The 13,378-nt window shown below is 42.5% G+C and overlaps 1 protein-coding gene and 1 long non-coding RNA gene across 6 annotated transcripts in view; one reads left to right on the top strand and one right to left on the bottom strand.

Moving 5' to 3' along the window:
• Positions 1-577: 577 nt before the first annotated feature.
• Positions 578-11,218, bottom strand: LOC146444623 (uncharacterized). The gene is made up of 3 exons (XR_014850064.1): positions 9,800-11,218; positions 5,375-5,547; positions 578-959 (listed from the first exon to the last, which is right to left on the bottom strand). It is a non-coding gene; the product is annotated as an uncharacterized LOC146444623 (long non-coding RNA).
• A 244-nt stretch (positions 11,219-11,462) lies between these two features.
• The window catches only part of RBM26 (RNA binding motif protein 26), a 52,265-nt gene continuing 50,349 nt past the window's right edge, over positions 11,463-13,378 (top strand). For 3 of the 5 annotated variants that reach the window (XM_085057940.1, XM_085057919.1, XM_085057935.1), the window contains exon 1: positions 11,464-11,933. In XM_085057940.1, coding sequence (XP_084914066.1) covers positions 11,863-11,933 — 71 coding nt within the window. In that variant the 5' untranslated portion in view covers positions 11,464-11,862. Of the gene's footprint in view, positions 11,934-13,378 lie in introns of all 5 variants that reach the window. The other 2 variants (XM_085057911.1, XM_085057928.1) reach the window with 1 other exon arrangement.

Here is a 13,378-nt window from a genome sequence, read left to right on the forward strand (position 1 = left end):
TCCCTTTTCAAGTATCTCAGATGGAAAATTGAAATTTAAATACTTGAAACCACTGGCTGATATTTGTAAATGTAAGATAAATGTAGAAAAAATCCTGTTCTGTTCTAATTCTTCCTAAAATTGGTTGACTTATACGGGGACAGTACTGTACAAGTTCTTAATGTAACAGTTGCTCAACAAACAAGAAACTTTTTCATTGCTTTTTTTGTTTTTAATCAAGGCATAATATTAAGGATTTTAACTAGAAATTTAATTAACTTCCCTTGAACTCTTTTTCATCCTACTTCCTCCATTCAAAGCTCTGGCTGTTGGTTTGTTTACATACACTTCATTAGATTAAACTAATCCACGTGTATCTTAGTATATTTATAGGATATATCATTCCCTCATGGATACCCTTTGCTGATGACAGTAATTTCTATTTTTAGTTGAAGAACATATTTACTGACTGCTGGTGCAAGTGTTTGGCTTCAGATTTGTAACACAGTCAAAATCTATTGAGCCAACAATTTTGTGGACATATTAATATGGCTGATAATGAAGATACAAATACTTGTCAACAAAGTCTGTTTATTTTTACATTTCCAAGAATTATGTATCGAAAATTCTGTCAGTTGCACTCCTCAGAATGTGCATTGGGTTGGGTTTTTTTAATTAAACTTCAGCAAATACATACCTACATAACCAAAAAAAAAAAAAAATGGAACAAGCATAAATACCAATACTCAGTTCTTTCCCCCCCCCCTCCAAACCTGACAGGAATTTAATTTCATTTCATTTCATTTCATTTCAGCCGAAAACATTCCCAAAAAGGTTTGTTTAGAGTCGAAGAGCCTGCCAGTGGAACTGTCTCCCATGAGTATTTTGGGAGAGTCCTCCCTCTAGTGGGAAAAGAGGAGAATTTTTGGAAGACGTGTTCTTCTGTCACACCGATGACAGATACACACGATGGGTGGATGCTGCAATATGGGAAGAGGAATGAAAAAAAGGCATTTTGCTAACAATCAGAGGTTAGATGCAGGAAAAAAATCACTGTGGACCAGGTCAGAGTGCTTTCTGGAACTGTATAAAAGGTGATTGTCATCTTCTGCCTTTTCTAGAGGGAAAAAAACAAAAAAACAAACCCAAAACCAACAGAAAACCCCAAACAAAACCAGTTTTCTTGTATTAGATGTACTGCGTGTTTTATATACTCATATATCTCAAAATCCTTCAGAACTTTGCTTAAACAGCAGGTTGAAAATCCTTCTATACTTATTGATTATTCTAGGAAGTAGTCCAGTTTCAGATTAGCTTCTGAGAAAATTCCGTGTTCTTGTTGTATCAGGACTTAACATATAAGCCTAACTAAAAACCAGAAAAACTGTATCAACTGTCTTCCCTTCATCCAGTGGGATTCATCAATTCTGATAAGCTTCATCCATTTTGATAAGCTTTACCTTCCCTAAAGGCTGCAGAAGAAAATGTAAACATACTCTGGGAAAAGTGTTAAAAATGGGAAGCTTTCATTTACTTTGCATTACTACACCAGCCATTCACCACAACCATTTGAGCCCTGTCATTCAGCAGCTCTTCACCCAGTGAACCATGTACTGCTCATCCCACAACTGGACAACTTGTCCAGAACGATGCCATGAGGGACAGAAAGCCTTACTATCCAAAGTGTTACTATAATCCATAGATCTACATCCATTGCATTCCATTCATCCCCAAGGTGGATGACTTTATTGTAGAACAATATCAAATTATAGTTAAATAGGAATTTCTCTTTGTGAGCCCATGTAGATTGTGATTAAATGCCTTTTGGTAGTACCCAGTATAACCTTCTACATGATTTTTACAGAAACTGAGGGTAGAACAAAATGTCTCTAATTTCCTGGGTCTTACCTAGCTCTTTTTGTGGATGGGAATAACACTGGCCAATTTCCAGTCCATAGAGACCTCCCCAGACACCCAAGACCTTTGGTAGGTGGTCAAGAGAAGTCCTGCCACAACATCCACCACGCCTTCAGAACTCTGGGATGAATACCATCAGGCCCCATGGATTTGTGATCATTCTGCTGGATTCAACTGGTTCCTTACAATTTGGGTGTCCACAAATAGAGAACCACTGTTCCTGCAGCCCTGTGACTCACTGACTTGGCACCCCAAGGCTTATCAGTAATATTAAAGACTGTGTCAAAAAAAGCATTAAATGCCTCTGCCTTTCTTCATCACCATTTGTCAGTTGACCAGCTTAATCTGATATTGTTCCAGTATTTTCCTTAGACCTCTTCTTGCCATGAACATACTTTAAAAAGCCTTTTTTTATTGTCTTGACACAACACTGACCAGTTTCAACTCTTGGCCTTTCATGTTTTCTCCCTACACATGTGAACTACAGCTCTATGATCTTCCTGTGAAGCCTGATTTGCTTCCAGACAACATACAATTTCTTCTTTCACCCAAGTGGCAAAAGGAGTTCAGCTAAAATGGCCTTCTGCCCCACTTACTTGACTTACAATACCATGGCATTGCCTGCTCCTGGGCTTGTAGAAGGTGGCTCTTCTAAATTGACCTGCTCTCATAGGCAGCCCTAAGTCCTCAAAAGGCAGGGCACTGCAAACCAGCTCCCTTAGCAACTTAAGGTATGCTCTCTTCTAGTTCAGGGTAGTGACTCTACTGACCTTTTTTCTCATTACACTGAAAATTTTAAACTCCACCATTTTGTGATCAGTGTGGCCAGGTGATTATCATTTTTATTACTATACCCACCATCACTTCTCCTACGAGTCCTCTACGCACAGACAGGAGGTGGTAAGATCTTATCTGTTGAGTGTATAAGGAGCCATGGGGAGACACAGAGAGCTATGAAGTGACCTGACAAGTTGCCTCAGGCAGTCTGAGTGAGAAGCCAGCCTCCTGCTCCCTGAGCTCCTGGGACAGAGTCTGTGGCTGTAAACAACAGAGCTGGCCAGCAGGACAACTGGCAGCCTCCACTCAGGCATCGCCTGATTTGTGAGCTGTCATCTTTGTAATGCTGTCAGTGCTCTTTGGACACAGATATCAAACCAAAGACGTAAGAGTGAATCTTTTTTCAGTAGTACAAAGCCATCACACAGATTATTAGTTTTAATTTTATTCAGGGTATTCTTAAAACAGCTTCACCCAAGTCTTGTGACAGAAAAGCAGTGCAACTCTCCTATATCAACTGATTAAGTAATAGAAATTATTATCAGGATAAAACAAGCCACTTTCTGATGGTTTTCTCTCTAAAGTCAGGAACATCTACGTGGTACAAGAAATTATAACAGAGAAATCTAAGAAATTATGCCAGAGGTGAGAAATGGGAAGTTCTAACAATTGTTATTAAAAAGTTGGAGAGAATTTATGTACCCCTTGTGTCTTTAAAATGTTTCTAATACATGAAAATTACTGAGTAAAATATTATCTGAAGTTAGACTAAAACTATAAAAACACACTGAAAGACACTTTTCTAATATAAGAGTGCAGTGAATCTAGTTTTTCTACTATATTTGGATTCTGGTCAACTTCACCTTCCTCTGTGTCTGCAGAAGAAAATGCAAAAATACTCCTTAAAAGTCTTTAAAATGTTAAAAAACTATACCAACCATTAAAAAAATGTCAAACAGTTTTGGGGTTTTTTTGCTTTATAGGAATTGATGAAAACATCCAGTTAAAAATTTCCCCTAATTAAATATTATTTAAAAACTCGGGAGAAAAAAAAAAAGAAGAGAAGAAAAAGAGGATTCCACAATGCCTCCTCTAAAAACAGGTTTAGTGGTTTCCCTGTGGAAATCCAAGCTGCCTCTAAAGCATGGCCAAGAAGCAGCAATGTCTGTGCTCCCTCTCCTGGCTCTGCAGAAACACTGACCTGGGCAAATCCTAACCAAGCTGATCTCAGGGCTGAGGCCTATGCCCAACAGAGAGGAAAAAAATATAAAGCACTGAACTGCTTCAGCTTCCTCAATGAGAAAACATAAAAGTTGCTTCAAATGGAAATTAAGCGGTTCCAAAAAAATTTCATTTTCAAGCTTCTTGGAAGTTTTTTCCCATGATGACAGTTAAATATAAAAATGCCTTGCACAAGAGACAACAGCACTTTTTTCAATATTTATGATACTGCAGGTAATTTTTAAGAATACAGTCAGTTACAGACATCCAGATCTCCATGGTGGGCAATCTGAAATCTTTAAAAATAATAGTTTATCTAATAAATTGTTCACAAAGAAGATTTAAATAACCTTTTTAAAGCTAAAATTAGATTATTTGTAATTGTGTAATTGTAAACCCAGTAGCTCCCCAAAACCAAACATTACCAGAAATAAAAAGTAGATAGCTTCATCCCCTCAGGAGCAATTTATTAGTATATTTCTGTAGGAAGAACTCATAAAACCAAGATTTTGTTGCTTCACCATATGTGATTATGTATAGTCTACTATGAAGAACAGGTAGTATGAACAATACAACTTGAACCTCAAATATGACAGAAGGTATAATTTAAAATTCTTTGCAGGAGTTCTACTACATTCAACACAGAGCTCTTAACGCCTGTAATATGAAGCCATCCTTGCTGGATTAGCTACGTAGCTTCTCAGCAGCCTTCAATAATGATTGTTTTTTTCAGTTTTAACAAAAAAAAATATTTATTTATAATTAAAAATAAATTAGTGGTTTCACGATAAATGGATAAAGTGCATTCTGGCACTTGTGATTAACTTTTTCATTTACTACAATTTGATTATTATCTTAGACAGCTGAGCAATCTCAGAGGCAATGAGGTTCATACTGTGACTCAGGAATGCCTTCTCTCCAGCATGGTGTACTCTACACAAAAACTTGGAAAAACAATTTTCCTCTACTCTTGTTCAATTTAATAGGAAGGTGAGCTGGGCATAAGGGGTAGCAGGAAGGACAAAATCAAGATCCTGCTTGCTTTGTCCTACAATTTTTATATTATTAACAACTGAAATGGAAAGGATACCATACTATTTTATTTTTGCATGAGATTTGCAAAGCAAAATACCCTAGACAGCACTAAGCAAAAATCTGCCACTCCAGGAATCAACTATCCACATTCTGTGTAGTGTGGCCCAAAACTGTAGGCTTATGGCCAAAAATGGGACAGAGCATTAGGTGACATATAAGACACATGGTAGACATGACTTTGAAAATAACATCTGGGATGGACCAACTTAATTAGTAGGGAGGCAGCCTCTCGTCCCTAGCAGATAATCCCATCCACAGCGTGTGTTGTCCATGACATGACACCTGAGACTGCAGCACCATCAGCAGCGTCACAGTTGCCTCCAGCCTCACCCTTCCTTCACAGCAGTTTGCCTGAAGGAACTGGGGAATGTGGGCAGCCTCTTACCTCACACACAGCCATGAATTCAGGTGTGGCTCTGCTCCATAATCATTTGCTCGTGCAAACCAGAATGACACAGTAGCTTGAGACTCCATCGAGAAGATTTCTGGAAGAAGAAGTTCTGCTGGTTGGTGTCATAGGGGCAGAGTTATGAGCTATGTCCTTCCCTTCCTGCTACTCTGCAATTTGGGAAGGAAAGAGGTATTAATTACACCCTGGCCCTTTTTGCAGTCATCCTTCCCACAGGCGCAAGCAGGGGCTAAGCTTAATTTTGCTGCCACTGGCAAAGTGGAGTAATCCTGCCTGTGTGTTAGTACAAGTTAATGAGCGATCCCACAACAAGCTATCCCTGCGTTAGTACAAACTAAGGAGGTTCTACACCACCAGCATCTTGACTGAGGAAAGCAGCACTTTTTAAAACACAAGGCCATTTGGAGATACACAATACAGAATTAGCATAGTGTGACTTCAGAAACATGATGTATTCTGCTAAATAACAACTAAATATCCCACTACTGGTTGCTATATTTAAACAATAATTAAAACCAGTTTGTAGGTTTGACTTCTGATGGTAGCAACTTGTTACAACCTTGGCTTTCAAGAAAACCTGCTGAACAAGTGTTAGGTCAGTTCAAAAAAGCAATGCTCAATTCTGTGATGTGCAATCTCAGGCTAAATGCTACATGCACCAGCTACAAATACTTCAAACACTTGTGGCTTTGCAACACTCTTCAAAAAGCCTTTCATAGAATTGTAGGGTGGTTGAGGTTGGAAGTGACCTCTGGAGGTCATCTGATCCAACCCCCCTGCTCAGCAGGACCATGTAGACCCCTTTTCTTCAGCTATGTCACCTATCCACTTCCTGCAGCAAAAGAAAGCAGGAGATATACAATCCCAAAGTTTAGGTCTGTTGTATAGAAAGACTATGAACAAGGAAGTTGTCTAAAGCCCACAGCTTATTTAATAATTAAATTTTTGGTTCCAAGGTTAGAGGAAGACATTTACATCTTACAGACCATCTGCTCGGAGAGCTTTTACAGGCCTGGTTTTTTAAGTGACAATGGCTCTGCTTGGTTAAATTCACTATGCAGAAGCCAACAGTAAAAAAGCAAAGGACTAAACATTAGTATAAACATTGATGGTTTCGGACCACAGTCAAGTAAAAGTATTATAAAGCTGACCTGCTTTGTGATACCTGTGGAAGCACTAGTAGGTGTACTCATGGGGAAAGGCAGAAGTGCCTCAGCTTTCAGATGCTCAAGAATTGATAAATATTTGCTATTTGTGAAGAATGGAAGGGGGAGTCTTCAGGTCTGGGTCAGTTCTGTGACCTGATCCTTAAAACTCATATTGGTGCCTCCTCAAATGAAACTCACTATAGACTAGTCAAGGAGCATCAGGAAGAATATAATTTGACCCTTTTACACAGAGAAAAGGCAGTACATGTACAGATATCTGTCTACACATGTCTAGGTAGCAACCAATGGCAAACCCCAAAATTCAATTAAAGTACAAACCAAAAATCTGAACAACGTACAAGAATGGTTTAGTTCCATCAATCCATCTTGATGCCATCCAGTTCCATTAGCCCTGCTTTTTTAGACTGTGCAATAATGGTAGGGGTGTGATACGCTGCAGGGACATGGAACCCTTGATCTCCAGATCATCCATTCTGACACATCTGAGATCTATAATACTGAAATGCTTTTTCTGGGACAGACTAGGAGCCCAAAATCTGGAAATGGTGCATTATATTTGCTATGCAAAATCAGAATCGCATTTAACACTAGAAGAAAACTTCCAGAGATGAATGTTTAAATACAATTGCAAATGCAATTGCATTTTCCTAAATAAAAAGGTGAAGCATTAGAAGCGTTAACTGAAGAATTTTTTAATGTCATAGACCAGTCCGGCAGCTTCAAAAGAAAACTAAACTCACTTAAAAAACCAAACAGACAAAAAACCAAAAAAACAAACCAACCAAACAACAACAACAAAAAAACCCACAAAAAACCCCAAACAAAAAACCCCAAAACAAAAAAAATCCAAAAACCCAAAACAACAACAACAAAAACACCACCAAAAAACCCCCCAAACCAGCCAAACCATACACTAACAAATTAAAAAGAATAACTAAAAATCCTTTTTTTTCTGTATGACAGAAACACTGACTAATGAAGGTTTGGCAAAAAGATGGATGATGTGCCTAAAAGTTATTCTCTTCTACAGCTACTTTTTGTATTTAAAAATAAAGGAACAAATCTGAGTTGAAAAGACATCTATGGACAGTTAAGAAAATGTTAGCTTTCAAAGAAAAATCTTTAACACTTAAAAATTGCAGCTTTACACATTGACAAAGATTCCTTATGAGCACAAGTTCAACGGCATTGGATGGAAGTCATCAAAAATAAAATATCCAGAAATGTCAGGAAGGATCGATATCTCTACTTCCCTGGCCACATTCAGCTCACACGTTAGCAGGTGATCCAATAAAATGTGAATAAATACAACCTATTGTTTTTAGACATCAAAGGTCACTACATTGAGTTAGATAAGATTACTGCAAATTAAGTGCACACCAAACCTATGGACTTAGAGAGTTATTGTATATGAAAACATATATTCTATTCAGAAGAATTTAACAAATGTTTCATAAGCCAAAAGGGCTGTTAGGAGTTTGTGAGGCATGAATAAATAAGAGAATTTGATTTGTATTACTTTATTTGCATAACAATTTATGGTTATTTTCAGTTTCTTGATGTTAAAATGCAACATTTACATGAATCCAAATAATAAAAATGTCAATTTTCCTAGTTTTGAAATTCTTATTATTTAGTTACTTAGTTCCTATTAAATGGTTGGTACCCATAGGTCATTTACATGGTATAGAGTATCACTATCATATATCAGCTGTCACTGATCTTTTAAATAAAGGGGTTGAATTGTTGAAACCTAAGAACAGCTGTTCAGCATGATCATTTGTTACTGTCCAATCTTTTCAAAGATTCATTTTTTTCCTTGTTACTTTCTTCACAGCTTTTTTCTACAGGTAGGGATGAAATTTAGGGTTTGGTTTTTTTCCCCTTGGACAGTTTGTGAATTTTACATTGAGCAGCTACAGGAGAAATAAAAGCTTATTTGCCTCACAGAATTATGACATTGTAGAAGTTAATTATTACTTTGACCCTTTGCACAGATTCTCCATTATATTGCATTAAATGAAATATGATCTTTGTGGTTTTTTTTCAGTTAAAGTACTGATTTCACATGTGAATGAAGTTTGAGTTAAGTAAAAATTATTCATTTTTTGTGTGTGTGCTCTAAAAGCTGCTATTAAGAATCTAAAGATATTGTATCTTAAATACAAACCACCTAATATACAGAAGCCACTTTACATTTCAGAGGAAATTATTTCCTCAGATCTAATAGTTTCATTTTGTACTCCTCTAATTCCAGCTGCGAAATGAAATGAACATTGCCCAAAAGATACTACAAAACATTGCAGTCACTTCTGAGGAGGTGAGATGTAAATATTTATAAGGCTTTTAAGATTTCAAGTCTGCAAACTCTAGAACTGGGTATGTCAGCAGCATTTATTTATTTATTTATTTACAGCTACTCTGGATATTGCCACAGAAGTGTGATAGCAGCCCACTTCCATAAACACAGAAATGTTCAAAAATTAACACATGCAGACAAGCCTTATCCAGTGCATAAATTTTGAAAAACTTTTGTGATTACTAATTTCATTTACTTACAGCATTGTGCTTCCAAATAGCTGAAAAAGCAGTTTAGAAAATAAAATATCAAACACAGAAAAGTTGCTATTGTGATTATATCCATACATTTATGTGGGGAAGCCTTAGAGGCTGTTTTTTCTTGCTGGCTGTTGTATATCCAGGGATCAAAGGTAGTTACAGAGATGAGAGGGGACTGATGCAGTGCTTGTCTGAATTATTTCCACTATACACTGGCTTTTGCAAAGGATTAAGGGACAGATCCAAAACCAAATTAAGATTCTTATCACAATGCCTAATTTCTATGTGCCTGTCCCTTCAGAGATCCATCAGAATCCCAAGTTTAGTGACCTTTTTTACATGTTCACGGGGAGTTAACTTACAAGTTGGTGACTGTGAGTGGAGGACTTTTTACATGTTTATAGAACAGTCTCCAGAAAATTTCAGACTCTGATGATTTTCTGTCTATTGACTGGATGTACTGTTCATTGTCCCCTATGCAGGGAAACCAAAGTATATCTTATAATTGGGAAGCCCTCACCAAAGTACCTGCTAAGCTGGCAGCTACCTTGCTTGCCTTGCTACACTCTCCAGTCTTCAACAAGCTTTCAGGGATGACAATCAAAAGAATTGTGTGCAGGCAGCCTTAGACTCCTCCAGCTCTCATTTAGAAGTTTCAGTGACAGTGAATTACCTGAAGTTCATCTCCCTCAGAGAACACCAGGCAGGTAGCTCCCGAATCACCCCGACAAAGGCAGAATGAATGATTTCCTTGAAACACTTGCCTTTGTGCACTGCTTGTGCAGACCTTGGCTCGGGAGCTCAGGCGTGATGCAGATCTTTGCACCCTGAGGAGCTGGGACTCCCGTGTCAGGAAGACGTGGAACTTTGCTGCCCGGTCCCACGTTTTCAAACACGTTTTTTTTGTCTGACCTCCTCTTAATTAAAAAAAAAAATTAAAAATAATAATAATAAAAAAATTGGATGTTTTTCCTTTCCCTGTCACTTGCAAACATTTGCGTGTGGGGAGCTGAGGGAGTACTGGCTGTGCCTCACTTCCTGCTCGTCGAGAGTGTTGTTCCTTATTGCAGCAACGCCGGGAGTTGCAATACCCAGGAGATTGGGGGAGCTGCTCTCTGCTGCTGGGAGGGCAGAGATGGGTGGCAACTGTGTCCAGTTGTAGGCTTATTACAAGGAATAACCCCGAGCACCAGTACAGGTTGAGGGTGACCTGCTAGAAAGCAGCTCTGCTGAGGATGACTTGGGAGTCCTGGTGGACGACAAGCTGTCCATGGGCCAGCAGTATGTCCTGAAGGCCAAGAAGGCCAATGGTACCCCATGACGCATAAGGAAAAGCATTGCCAGTAGTCTGTGGGAGATGATCCTGCCCTGGTTATTTACTCAGCCCTGGTGAGGCCACATCTGGAGTGCTGTGCCCAGCTCTGGGCTCCCAAGAACAAGAGGTACATGGAGCTCCTGGAGCAGGTTCAGCAGATGCTACGGAGCTGATTAAGAGACTGGAGCATCTCTCTTAGCAGGAAGGGCTGAGGGAGCTGAGCCCATTCTATCTCAAGAAGGGATGACAGTGAGGGGACCTCATCAATGTCTGTAAGTCTCTGAAAGGAGCACGCCAAGAGGATGGAGCCAGGTTGTTCTGAGTCATGATGAGCAACAGAACAAGAGGCAATGGGCAGAGGCTAACACACAGGAAGTTCCACCTGAATCTGGGGAAGAACTTCTTGACTGTGTGGGTGACCATGCACCAGAACATTGTCCAGAGAGGTTGTGCCCGTCAGTGGAGTTATTCAAGGACGATCTGGGAGCCATCCTGTGCAATGTGCTCTAGGATGACCGTGCCTGAGCAGGGTGGTTGGGCCAGATCACCTACTGTGCTCCCTTCCCACCTCACCCATTCTGTGACTCCGTGATCATACTAGGGAAGGCTATCAGCGTTCCCACGAAACAAAAAAAGTACAGGCGCATTTCAAACACCAGTCGGGAATACACAATGGCGCTTCTTTTGCCCCTACAGCACCGTTCCGTCCAGCGCCAGCGCCCAGGGCCGGCTGAGCCCGGAGGGTAGCCCGGGTCACCCCTGCCCCGCGGGCCCCCCCTGCCATCCCTGCCACCCCTGCCATCCCTGCCCCGCGGGCCACCCCTGCCACCCCTGCCCCGCGGGCCACCCCTGCCATCCCTGCCATCCCTGCCATCCCTGCCATCCCTGCCACCCCTGCCATCCCTGCCCCCCCTGCCCCTCCGCACCGCACCGCGGCCTCCCGCCCGGCCCCGCCTCCCGGCAGACCCCGCGCGCCTCCCGCCCTCGCGAGACTCACGGCTCTCGCGACAGCGGGGCGCCGCCATCTTAGCCGCTCGCTCGGGCGCTCGCTCCGTCGGGCGCTGCGGCTCAGGGCGGCGGGGGGGCAGCCCGTCCGGGACCGCGCCGCCGCCACACTCGGCCGCGCCGCCCGCCGGCGGGAGGGACCCGCGCAGCGCCCGGGACGCGCTCCCTGGCCGAGGAGCGGCGAGAGCGGGGCCCGCGGGAAGCCGCCGCTGCTCGACTGGTTCCGCCCCCCTCCGCGTCGCTGGGCCTCCGGCCCCTGCCAGGCGGCTTCTGCCGAACCGGGAGGCGGCGGAGGCTGCGGGGAAGCGCGGCGGGAGCCGGGGTGCCGGCCGGCGGGGCGGCGCGGACCCCGCCGCCGGGGCTGCTGCTGCTGCTGTTGCTGCTGGCGGGGAGGCGGGGGGCCCGGGCCGCTCTGGATGGTGGTTAAAATGATCATAGAAAACTTCGAGGCGCTGAAATCCTGGCTCAGCAAAACCTTGGAGCCCATGTGAGTAACCACGACCCTTCCTCGCCCTCTCGCCCCCTCGAAATAAACCTTCCCCTTGCAGAAGATGGGAATCCGCAGGGGCGGGAAACGCGGTGCCGGAGAGTCCCGGGAGGGCATCCCGGGAGATGCCCTTTCAGCGCCCTTCTTCTCCGGCCGCCTTGCCTTCTGTGAGGGGCTGCGTGGCTCTCCCGCTCTCCCTTCGCCCTCCCGCTCCCCCGTCGCCGTCCTCGGCCGGGAGGTAGGACCGTCTCCCTCCGGAGGATGCAGCTTCCCCCCCTAGCGACCGCGTTGCTGTTCCTTTGTAGCCCGGGGAGAGCGGGAGACGCGGTGTGCGTGTGCAGCTCGCGGTGCCCGCGCTCAGCTCCCGGGGACGCCACGTTAAGCACGGCCCGCCGCCCTGGCCAGGGACCTTCTCCGAGAGGGCTCAGCTGCCGCTGGGACGTCTTGAGGGATTCTGGGATCTTCCCAGTAGCATTTTCTACAGACTCGGCGCACGTCATTCTCGGTTGTTCTGAATATCTGACGCTCTCTGGCTTCCCTCCCCTCAAATAAAAATTGCATCAGTAGAGGGCTTGGGAGTAGGAACCCCAGAGAATAATTTGCCTGTTTGTGAATACCTGTGTGGCCTCTAAGCATAACATTCACGTGAGTAAGTGGGGCTCTCCTGCAAATACGTCTTCCTTCTCTGGTGTTTTAGTGGAACTGAGGTGTTTAAAAACCTTTAGTGTTAAAGGTTTACCTTCTGGAAGTATGGTGTCTGTAGATCAAAGCATACCCTTTCCTTGACATCCTGATTCACTATTTTAGCATGTCTGAAATAAACTGGAGTTTGATTTGAGTCAAATGAACTAGAACTTCTAAATTCAGTCTGGTGTTAAGTTTTGCCCTGAAGTATTTGCTCACTGTAGATTTTACTCTTGTCGAGTTCAGATGCAGGGGGGCACAGTTTATTTTATGGCTTTCATAGCCATTATTTAGGTGTATATTTTTGCAGGTACAGTTTGTAGGGCTTATACTGAAATAACTTGAAAAGGTTTTAAAATGCTGGGACATGTTTACGAGAGCTTCACTTGGGTTGTTCTTTTGTTTGTTTGTTTCGTTTGTTTGGGCTTTTTTTTGGCGGGGGTGGGGGGTGTAGGGGTGTTCCTTTATTTCCCTAGGGTCTAATCCGGACCACATTGGGATAGATGAACCGTGAATTTACTTTCAGTGGACTTTGAATTGAGCCTGTAGCAAATTAGACTCTGTTGCAAAAGATTTGACCGTTAAGATTTTTATTTTGGGGGAAAAAAAGAGCATCATCTTGTAAAGCTGTAGTTTGGATAAGGTGAATTACTCTTTCTCGTGGGTCAATATAATGCGATATTAAGATAAAAGAGCACATTGTGTTCTGGGGTAACAGACCCCCCTCATCCTCTGCTGAATAATGCTCACTGTTAATTTCT

This window comes from Lichenostomus cassidix, chromosome 1 (assembly GCF_008360975.1).
Source record: "Lichenostomus cassidix isolate B80296 chromosome 1, HeHo_3.0, whole genome shotgun sequence".
Classification (NCBI taxonomy): Eukaryota; Metazoa; Chordata; class Aves; order Passeriformes; family Meliphagidae; genus Lichenostomus; species Lichenostomus cassidix.